The following is an 11,533-nucleotide window of genomic DNA, read 5'->3' as shown; positions in this document are numbered from 1 at the left end:
CTGCAGCTCCAATTTTTTTTTCCTCCATCAGCCTCTCCTTGTCAACATGGCTTTTATATATTAGATTTTTTTTTTCAAATTTCTTCAACCTGCAGGCAAAGAAGGATTCATTTCTTTTGCGTTTCTTTCTGGGTCTGGTGACTGCCTGAAGATGAGATATTGCTTTGTTGTCAGTAAATAAATGATTTCTGACCATTTAGATAAGCTGGATAAGAAAAACAGAAATACGATTTTGCAAGAAATCAGCTGCCGGTCAATAAAACGTATAACATGTAAGTGATAAAAGGCAGGAGTGGCATTTTGCTACCTTAAAACACCACATTGCTACCTGGTTCACAAGGCTAAGAACTTAAAAATAGATATAGCAGGACATTAGATTCTTATTCAATGTAAATCTTTAAAAACCCATGAAGGAGCAGGGTTGATTTCATCCCAAATATGGATTACAGCTTAGGACCAGGGGAAAATTTGGGAGAGTTTGGCTTTAGACCTCGAAATGAAAGGCAAGATTCAGGGTTGAGATAACAACCAAGAGACAATCTGTAACAAGATTGTCTAACTTACCAGATTCTACAATATTATTCTCCTTATCAAGCTGGCAACTTGATAGCCACCGAAGAAATCAACCCTGGATGTTAGAAATTCTCCCCCCCCCAAAAAAAAGTCCAATTACCAAAGTTGTTGGAAGACATAATTACAGATTTTTTAAAAACACCTTCTTATCGTCTACTAAGACTACAAGTAACCTTCGACTTACAACAATTTGTTTAGTTACAACGGCACTGGAAAAAAAAAGTGACTTAGGACAGTTTGTCGCGCTTGTGACCCGTTGCGACATCCCCATGGTCAAGAGATCAAAATTCGGACTCTTCAGACTCATATTTATGATGGTCGCAGTGACCCCCTTCTGTGGCCTACTGACAAGCAAAGTCAGTGAGGAAATCCAGATTCGTTTAACAACCAGGTTACACGCTTAACATCTGCAGCGATTCACTTACCAAGAGCTGCAAGGAAGGTGGTTTAATTGGGGCAAAACCTCCCTTAACCAACGTCTCACTTAAGAACAGAAATGTTGGGCTGTAGCCGTAGGATGGGGAGAGGGGGTCAAAATGGTAGCAGCGGGATGTCCCGCCCGTGTCATTGTTGGCTGGACAAGGGGAAGCTGGTTAGCGAGGGGGAAGGAGTAAAAAGGCGAGTCTTGAGGCGGCTGTGGATGAATCGGAAGGCAAGGAAATAAATAATAAAGCAGACATCGGGAAATAAGTAATGCTAAACAGATGCCAGGAGGCATCGCTCTGACTTTGAGGTTCCAGTCTTAAATAAACACCGTTCAGAAAAGCTCTTTGAAGTTGGGAGGCAGTAAATAAGCGCGGGGAGGTCTTGGTGGCGACAGTTTATCATCCTAGATTTAAAAATAAAAATAAAAAATGAAAAAGTTCAAAGAAGGAGAGGTTGTCACTTACTTTGAGCCTCTCCCCCCCCCCACCCCGCTCGGCGAAGAGATACAAATTCAGAAAGAGGGAAACCATCTGGAAACCAGCAGACTGCAAAAGAAAGAGTTCTTTCTGCATTGGGAACTTTATTTCTACAGGATCCTATTCTGCTTTAAGGTTTCTGTTGACTTTTAAAATAGGAACGCGCACCAGATGTTCCTTTTTTCCCCCCATCTAAAAAAAAAAAAAAAGACTACCTAACGAGAGTTTACAGTGAAAATGATTTCAGATTGTGTGAATTCTGTGGGTTGCAGAGGAGTGGGGAGTAAGTCCAAACAATCAAAATGGAGGCTATAAATGGTGTGATCCAGGTTAAAATCTCCCCCCCCTCATAATAACCGACCATAGTAGCTTACGTATAGAGAAGATGAGTCTTATGTCTCTTTCAGAATAAACAGATAACTGGGGAGGGTGTCCCAGATGGGGCTTCACAGACCAGACACATCCCCAACGATCTTCACAGATTGCACCAAAATATAATTTTTAGTGTAGCAGAAGGGAGATAGGATTAAATATATGACTAATGAATTACTAGTGAGTCAGTGTGATGGAATGATGAAGGTGTTGGACTGCAGCTGAGGACATCCAGATTCTGGTCCAGCATCAGAGATGGAAGCTGACTTAGAGATAGTCTCTTTCTCTCTCCATCTATATGTTTGTCTCCATCCAACCATCCATTTCCTTCCATAATCTACCTCTATCCATCTCTGTCTGTCTGCTTTCTGTCTGTCTCCATCCATCCATTCATCCATCCATCCACACTCTACCTCTATCCATTTCTCTCTCTCTCTCATCTGTCTCCATCCATCCATTCATCTCCATTCATACTCTACCTCTCTCCATCTCTCTCTCCATCCATCCACCCATCCACCCATCCATCTCCATCCATACTCTTACCTCTATCCATCTCTCTCTGTCTCTCCATCTATCTGTCTTCATCCATCCATCCCCCTCCATAATCTACCTCTATCCATCTCTATCTCTCCATCCATCCATCTCTATTTATACTCTACCTCTATCCATCTCCATCTATCAGTCTTAATCCATCCATCCATCCATCTTCCTCCATAATCTACCACTATCCATCTCTCTCTCTCTCCTTCCATCCATCCATCCATCCATCNTCTCACCCCATTAGTCAATTCCTCTACATTAGTCAGGATCAGACAACCATTAACCAGGGAGCAGAAGGGGAAGAAAAAGCTAGTTTGTCAAAACATGCTATTTTGAAAAACTTGGAGGAGTTTGTGGATCTTACTCTTCCTCATCTTTGTGACTTGAAGCAGGGTAGGGTGTGTTTCCTTTTATGTATAAATAGGGAATGCATGAACCAGGAGAAACACGACATTCGACAAACAAAACAGTTTAAATTCCCTGAGTCTTGACATGGTGTTTAGGTAGTTAGATGATATGCCGTTTCCATTTTTTCATCATATCATGATTATTTATTGACTTAAATATAGAGAGAAATTTATCTATCTATCTGTTTATAGATCTCTCTCGCTGCAGCTTCCTCTTCAGCCCAGCCCACCCTTCACCCAGCCGGTCCTCAGTTCTTGTGGCTGATTTTCTGCTTGTTCGAAATATAAGGGAGAATCGTCTGAGTACTTTTGTCCGACATGGTCTGGGTGCTGCTGTTCCGTGTCAGCTTCCGGGCTTGGCCACTATCAAGATGAGGGGACCGTCGCAATGCCGTCTTGGCCACTAACACCCCCTTCTGAGTTGTCTCGTGGGGCTCTTCCGGAGGATCGTCCGGAAGGGGCCCGCTGTCCGCCTCCTCATCGTCATCACAGCACAAAGCGTGGTAGAGGACTTTGTCACTAAAACGCACCCTCTCCCTGGTGCCCGGCGTCCTCTGATGCTGAGGTTTGTGACTTGGTACGGAGCTGAACGCTTCCTCGCTGGAAGAGTCTGGGGTTTCAATCCGGGGTCCATTGGAGATCAACACCCCACCATTCATGAGCTGGTAATCAGGCTGGTGCCCTGGTGGCTGCTGTGGCTGTGGCTGTGATTGCTGCTGCTGCTGCTGCTGCTCCGAACCATCACCCGAATCGGAAGGGGTGGAGGCCTCAAGGAAGGAGCAAAATTCCCAGCTGTCAGAGAGGATGTCTGAGGTCATGAAATCCAGGTGCCCAAGGTCAAATAGGCCTCCCCCTTTCTCACTGCTGGAGGTACTGCTCACCGTGGTGGTGGTCCAATCGTCTGGCTCCAGTTCAAACTCAAAGTCCGAGGTCAACTTGTCAATCTGGCTGACCACCTAATGGGCAGAGAGAAAGAGGAGGTGGTTAAGACCCACAGAATATCGTTGGTCATCTCCGTAAACAATGTTTTCGCCCGCTTTAAGTCTATTTCAACACGGCCTCCCTACAGGGCCACTCCACGGAGAGGCTCCTCGACAACCGTCTGCGAGGCTGAGATTTCAAATCAATTTAATTTCAGGTATTTCAATGTAGGGGCCACATGATTCCAAACAAGCGCCAGAAGCTTTGGACCAAAATTCTTCTTGTTGTTGCTAATAGCCCTTTTGGCCAGGCATCACGGGACCTGTAGTTCAATTTGTTCAAAGGGAAGGGGCATCAGGTTGGAGAAAGCTCATTTCATTAAAAAAAAACAACACACCCATCTTCAAGCTTAAAATTCAGATGAAGTCTGAAAGGTAAGCACTAATAAGGCCTCAAGAAAAACCATCCTACTCTTTATTTCCTCCATTTAAACTATTAATTTGGTGTAGGGTTAAGGTGCTGCCCTAGAAACCAGGAGACAGAGAGTTCTAGTCCTGCCTTAGGCATAAACATTGGCTGGGTGGCCTTGGGCCTATCACCAGGAGATGGAGAGTTCTAGTCCCGCCTTAGGCATGAAAGCCAGCTGGGTGAATTTGGGTCAATCACCAGGAGATGGAGAGTTCTAGTCCTGCCTTAGGCATGAAAGCCAGCTGGGTGACTTTGGGCCAATCACAAGGAGATGGAGAGTTCTAGTCCTGCTTTAGGCAGGTATGCTGGCTGGGTGACTTTGGGTCAATCACAAGGAGACTGTGAGTTCTAGTCCCACCTTAGGCATGAAAGACGGCGGGGTGACTTTGGGCCAATCACCAGGGGATAGATCTAGTCCTACTTTAGACATGAATGCCAGCTGGATAACTTTAAGCCTGTCCCTCTCATTCAGCCCAGCCCACCTCACAGGGTTGTCGTTGTGTGAAAAATAGGAGGAGGAAGGAGTATTAGGCATGTTCACCACCTTGAGTTCCTTGTCAAGTGATAAAGGCAATTATAAAAATGAAATAAATAAATAAAAAAGTTTCCCTCAAATTATATTTGGATTGCAACACTCAGTTTTTAACCAGACAGCATATGGCAGTGATGGCGAACCTTTTAGAGACCGAGTGCCCAAACTGCAACCCAAAACCCACTTATGTATCGTCGGGTGCCTGGTGAGTGTGGCCCATTGGGTGGGTGTGGCCCATTGGGTGGGCATGGCTTTGGTAGTAACGGCAGACTGGGTGGGACCAAAAAGTTCAATCAATCAATTCCAACTTTGCGAGATCTTTTTTTTTTCCCGCGAGAAGTTGAAATTGACTGATTGAACCTTTTTTTTTTTTTGCACACGACTGCGGAGGCCTAAAGCGAAAAGGTTTTATAAAACTCAGCTGAAGGCCTAGGACTGGGGCAACGGCATACGTGTCCACAGAGAGGGCTCTGTGTGCCACCTGTGGCACTCGTGCCAGAGGTTTGCCACCACGGGCATATGGCACTGTAGTCCTAGCGCATCGGATGACATCTAGAGTCCATCGCGAAAAGCATGACCTTCCCAGCCTTGATTCACGGTGGTTAGTCCATCACTTTCCCTTTTCCCCACCCCCTCCAATCCTGGGACAGGACGAGAACCCCCCCCCCTTGTGAGGGATAACTCAAAGCCACGCCAGCCTTGTGGCTTTCTAACCAGCCTTCTCCCGCTCTCCAGCATACGGCGACCACGGGAGACGTAAGGTCATGCAGAGCTGATGGCTTTTTAGAGCAGGAGTTAAGCTTCCGACAATCGCTTTGAGCCTGCCCAGACCAAATTCATTTTGACCATGAAGAATTTCTTTTTGGGAAAATCTTGTACGCTTTCAAGAGGAGAGCAAAAAATATGCCTCCAACCTCAACATCAGGGCTTTGCTCTCTTCTTAACAAAGCGAAAAGGGAAGGGAGGCACCACGCTGACACGAAGCAATGGACACGGCAAAGGTTTTTAGTGAAAGGAGGGGGGGAAAAGTGATATATTTTAGGCACCGGCTTATTAGTACAAGATGCTTTAAGAAGCAACGTCTCTTCGTCAAGAGAATCTATTTTTTAAATGAAGGGCGGGAGGAATCAATCTCGACATTAATACTGATCATCATAGAACGCCAAGCTTCCAATAACTGATTCCTTTTCTTCTTTCTATTTGTTTTTTCTTTTTATTTTTTTTTTAAAAGCTGTGGGTTGCAACAAAATGGAAAAAAAAGAGAGAGATGAAAAGAAAAGTCGCAGCATATCACTTTCTGCTCTACCATGGAGAATATAGTTATGCAATTAACTGAAGCATCAGAGAGAATTTAAATGATAGCTACACCAGTCAAGACGAGCTAAAGGCCCCAGATGAAGAGACAGAATGCAGTTCTTCTCTAAGATTTTCATAATGAGGGCTGACCTAATCACCACTGTTATTGGCAGGGAAAGGTTCAAATATTACCAATGGAAGGGAATTCTCTTCCTCTTATTCATGTTCTTCTATTAAGGTAAATGTCCGTTGTATCTTCAGGTTCAAATATTTAAGTCAAGATGTTGAGAGTCTGGAAGAAGTGCAGAGAAGAGCAGCAAAGATGATTAGGGGGCTGAAGGCTAAAACCTATGAAGAATGGTTGCAGGAACTGGGCATCGCTAGTCTAGTGTAAAGAAGGACTAGGGATAGCATGGTAATATTTGAGGGGCTACCACAAAGAAGAGGGGGTCAACCTATTCTCCAAAGCATCTGAAGGCAAGACAAGAAACAATGCATGGAAACTAATCAAGGAGAGAACCAACCTAGAACTGAGGAGAAACAGTGGGACCAATTAATCAGAGGAATGGCTTGCCTCCAGAAGTTGTGGGTGCTCCAACACTGGAGGTTTTTAAGAAGAGACTGGACAACCACTTGGCTGAAATAGTCTAGGGTCTCCTGCTTCAGCAGGGGGTTGGACTAGAAGACCTCCAAGGTCCCTTCCAGCTCTATTATTCTGTTAAATCTGTCCCACAGACAATTCTCTAATTCCCCCCCAAGTTGAGCTGTCCATGGTACTGAAACATAATTCTCTGCAGAATAACCCCATATCCAACACCCAGAGAGTAGGAAGGTGAAAGAACAAAAATATAATTTGTGGCTGGATCTGTGAGGTCTGTCGAAACCTAACTGTGGACTGAACTGGCTCCTCTTGTGTCCATCCCTATAAAAATCTACACAAAAACAAGCGATTCAAGGAAGATGTCCATAAAAAGAGTCATTCTTTCCTAACGTGGCATTCAAAAACAGGTCTCTCTGGGAGCCCCTTGCATTTTAATACTGCATACATTAGAGGAATTTATTTAAAGGAAAAAAAAGTACCTTTAAAAAAGGCTGTTTAAAAAGGGTTCTCACAGGGATGCAGGTTACCAATACACACACACAAATATGCCGTTCTGCCTATTAAAGAAGGTCAAAAATGACAGATTGTGTCTAATGAATCTTAAAAACAATCACAGGGAGAATTCATTCCATAAAAGTCCCCAGGACTGTCAGCCCAAGTTAGAAAGGCTCTCTACATAAACCAGGATGCAAACAACCAGAGAAGTAATTTCAGAAGGGATTCATTCGCACTTCCATCTCAGCCCAGGATGATCTTTTCTGCATGGGATGGAGCAGACACAAAATCTTCTGCTAGAATAAATCTCTCTCTCTCTTTTTTTTTTTTTTAGTGCCGCAGTGATCTTGGTTGTTTCTGCAGCACTGAAACAGCAGATGGCAGATAAAAATTAACCAAATGTCAGTCTGTTAAAGTATAGATCAACTCAAAGGCACAAAATAAGGTCTGAATAACAAAGGAAGGTCTTGACCTAAATCCTACAGGGAAACTGAAAATATCTGCAAAGGTAAGAGGCCTGTTTTGAAGGCAAGGGTTGCCCACTAAGACGATTAAAAATGGTGTTGGTGAATCAAAAGGCTATGGACATCAGAAGGACGCCACTTCCAACTCTTTGAATTTATTTACACAGAACACTTGAGCAGGTCAGCTGAAACCTGGCAGCTTAACAATAAGCCAAACATGGTTACTGTTAATCTTGGGTTTTGTTAGCTGGGCTTTCTGGAACTTTTTGGGTGATCTGACTGTTGTGTGATTCTACTGAGCAAAGGTATAAATGGGTTGATCCCGTAAGTAGGTTCTGTGTGGTTGTACGCAGGCAGCTAATATCACCATTTTTTTCCCTTGCCTATGATTTGCTTTGCGTCGTTGAGGTGGTCATGCTTCTGGAACAGGCCACGTTCTCCCATACAGCTAATCAGATTCTCTGTTGTGCACTGGACAGATCAGACTAGAAGTATTGCACCCAGTTCTGGATGCAACATTGTAGGAAGGACATTGATAATGAAGAGCATGTCCAGAGGAGAATAACCAAGAGGATGAGGAACTTGAAAATGGAAAGTTTAAGAGAAAATGTTGGAAATTTAATCTAGAGAAGAAAAAATGCCAGGAGGCCTAATGGCTATCTTCAAGTATTTGAAGACTTGTCATGGAGAAGATGGGGCAGAATAATTCAGAGCTGTTCCAGAAGATAGGTTTACATTAAAACTAAACAGATTTTGGCTGGACATCAGGAAGAATTTCCTAGTGGTTCAGTGATAGAATTGATTGCCTTCCCAGGTGATGGATTTCCTTTCATTGTTGGTATCCAAATAAAGGATGGATGTCCACCTATTGAGGATGCTGTAGGAACAAATTCCTGCATTGGATACAGAATTGGATGAGATGGTTTCTAAGGTCCCTTCTGACTCATAACTTCTATGATTCCAAAACTCGTCTCATGTCCAGCCTATATCACATTTGTCAAGTGCAAACAACCAGGACCACTCATCGGTAGTCTTAAGCAGAAGCTTTACTGCCACTCACCTCTGTTACAAGAATCTCACCAGACTGACTGCATTCCCTTCAGAATGGTCAGATAAGGCTTCAAGGATTGTGGGGGAAATTCAGGCTTGTTCTGCTTTCTCCAGTCCATGGACTCTTAGCTTAACCCCCTCTCAACACCTCCCTTCAATCTAGCTGGAGATTCTAACACAATATTCTTCAGGGGAGCAATGTAGAGTGTGATGTCCCCTAATATGACATCCCTCTTACAACTGCAAGACAACTCATCACATGTAAAATTTTCCTTGTTTGCATATCAGTTTGTGTGTCTATTCAGTGCATGCTCATTTCCCCTCCTCCCTCCCTCCCTCCCTCCCTCTCTCTCTCTCTCTCTCTCTCTCTCTCTCCTAGCCATGTGGCTTCATTCACCCCATATTCTTAAACACGGATACAGGATGAATCCAGGATCTGCATTTTCACGACACACTGAACCATAAACTATCCAGGTCAGCTGAGTTCACTCAACACACTAAGTTACGCATACACAAACAAGCTAAATGAACGTTAACAAGCTTCACATGTTGTGTCAGGTGAACACATCCAGTCTTTCTGTCTCGGATTAGTCAGACATAAAGAGGGTAACTCTGGTCTTCCACCGTATGATGGAATCACCTCCCTGACATATGGTCTCGTGAACCCTCCATGTTCTGAGGCTACTACTACTGAATAATACTTGCAGAGCAAAGAGCAATTGCTTTTCTGTTCTGCTTCAGCTTTGCCTTGATCTGGTAGGAGGGTCTTCTCCGTTAGCGCTGCCTTCACTGCTTTTTCTATAAGAAAACTCAAGCGTCCAACCTCTGCAGCTTTTTCAAAATCAGCCTTTGATCACAAAACCTTCTGAGTCGTCTACAGACTGCCACAGTTGCCCAGCTTTCCACTCAGGTCTCTGAATACAAACACATTTAGCTGCCCTTGTCATGTTGAATAATGAATGCCTACTTATGTCCTTACACATTTGGTTGGGTTAATAAATATTCATGCGTTCACTGCACGGTGCTACAAGCACTGGGAGAAGGGACTCTTCAACGTTAGCGGGAGAGGGGAACGGTGGCTTGACCATGGAGCTGAGGGCAGGATGCTGCTTTGGGAAGGGGAACGAAAGAGAAGGGGCTTCCCTGAGGAGGCAGAAGGGCGTAAAAAAGGGGATCTGGCTAGGTATTCGCATCTAGATGGCTTTGCTGATCTTGAAAAGCTAAGCATGATCAGATCAGGGGTACTGAGGATTTCCCACTCTCCAAGATCCCACTTTGAGAGACGCTGGCAAAGCAGCTGAACCCTGAAAAATGACTAAGAGTGACTACCTGTTGTTTTTAACAAGATAGCTTCCGGAGGTGAACGTGCAAAAGAGAGAGGGAGAGATAATATATTATATATATGTGTGTGTGTGTGTGTGTATGTGTGTGGGTGATTAGTTTGGTATGAATGAAGTTAGCAACTTTGCTTTCTTCTAGAATCTGGATGATGGTGATGGTGATGGTGATGGTGATGGTGATGGTGATGGTGATGGTGATGGTGATGGTGATGATGATGATGAGAGGAGGAGGTGGAGGAGGAGGAGGAGGAGGAGGAGGAGGAGGAGGAAAAGGAGAAGGTTATATCCTACTTTTCCTAATTATAATTCCTAACTAATCCTAATCAATTTATTTCTAACTAAAGCAATGGATGGAAGCTAATCAAGGAGAAAAGCAACCTGGAATTAAGGAGAACCTTCCTAACAGTGAGGACAATCAATCAGTGGAAGGGCTTGCCTTCAGAAGCTGCAGGTGCTCCATCACTGGAGGTTTTTAAGAGGAGACTGGACAGGCCACTTGTCTGAAATGGTATAGGGTCTCCTGCTTGACCAGAAGTTTGTACTAGAAGACCTCCAAGGTCCCTTCCAGCTCTATTCTGATTCTGATTCTGTTTTTTTCCTCCAAGAGCTCCAGACAATATTCAGTCTCCCTTCCTCCTATTTTATCCTCACATCAACCCTGCAAAACAGGTTGGACACAGAAAGGAATTGACAAATCTGGTCCAAGGCTAACCTTCAGCTTTTGCCTCAGGAAATCCCCCCAGTCTGTGTGAAACAAAGCCCCCTATGAATACAGATCCTCAAATATTTGACACTCCCTCTACAATCCTTCAGCTTCCTCACCAGTGACCCCCCAAAGACCTGGCATTTGCATTCAGCACCCCCCCACACTCCTTGCCAAGCATCTGTGGGAAATTCATCGCATCCAAAGGTGGCGTTGAATATTCATTTCTGCTCAAAGGCAAAATGAAACTCATTAGGGGTATGAAAATGAGCAGGTTGAACTTGGAACTGAAAGAATGATTTCCTTAGGGAAACTGAACACGTTCATCTGCCTGGGGCTGTTAAAAGTTGCAGTCAGGTGGTCGGTAATATGAAAAAAATAAACCATCCACAGAACAATTACACGTGTTCCACACACTTTTAGCTCTCACTGATGAGAAGGAGCTTTGCGGAACCACTTTTGGAAATGCAGCGTAATTATAGATGTACAGCACTCTCTCCAAGTGCTGGAGGTGTGGACAACAAGATGCAACTTTTTTTCACATGTGGTGGACTTGCAAGGTTATTAAGGCCTTCTGGATAAAACTATGGTGGAATCTACAGCAAGTTTTTAAAAGAAGAATTTTTTTCTTGCCTCAGTTGTTTCTCCTAGGTATTACACATAATTTGGATGTAAAAGAAACGAATTTGATGTTGTNCCTGTCCCTCTCATTCAGCCCAGCCCACCTCACAGGGTTGTCGTTGTGTGAAAAATAGGAGGAGGAAGGAGTATTAGGCATGTTCACCACCTTGAGTTCCTTGTCAAGTGATAAAGGCAATTATAAAAATGAAATAAATAAATAAAAAAGTTTCCCTCAAATTATATTTGGA

The 11,533-nt window shown here is 43.9% G+C and overlaps 1 protein-coding gene across 1 annotated transcript; it reads right to left on the bottom strand.

Annotated features, from left to right (window-relative positions):
* Positions 1 to 3,042: 3,042 nt before the first annotated feature.
* INSYN1 (inhibitory synaptic factor 1) lies at positions 3,043 to 3,750 on the bottom strand (the record flags this gene model as incomplete). The annotated part of the gene is made up of 1 exon (XM_015829069.1): positions 3,043 to 3,750. A coding segment is annotated over one exon (708 nt), but the record flags the coding sequence as incomplete, so codon positions are not given.
* Between the last annotated feature and the right edge of the window lie 7,783 nt (positions 3,751 to 11,533).

This window comes from Protobothrops mucrosquamatus, unplaced genomic scaffold (assembly GCF_001527695.2).
Source record: "Protobothrops mucrosquamatus isolate PMUCROS unplaced genomic scaffold, P.Mucros_1.0 scaffold5364, whole genome shotgun sequence".
In the NCBI taxonomy this organism is placed as follows: domain Eukaryota; kingdom Metazoa; phylum Chordata; class Lepidosauria; order Squamata; family Viperidae; genus Protobothrops; species Protobothrops mucrosquamatus.
This window is presented reverse-complemented; position numbering and strand designations above follow the sequence as displayed.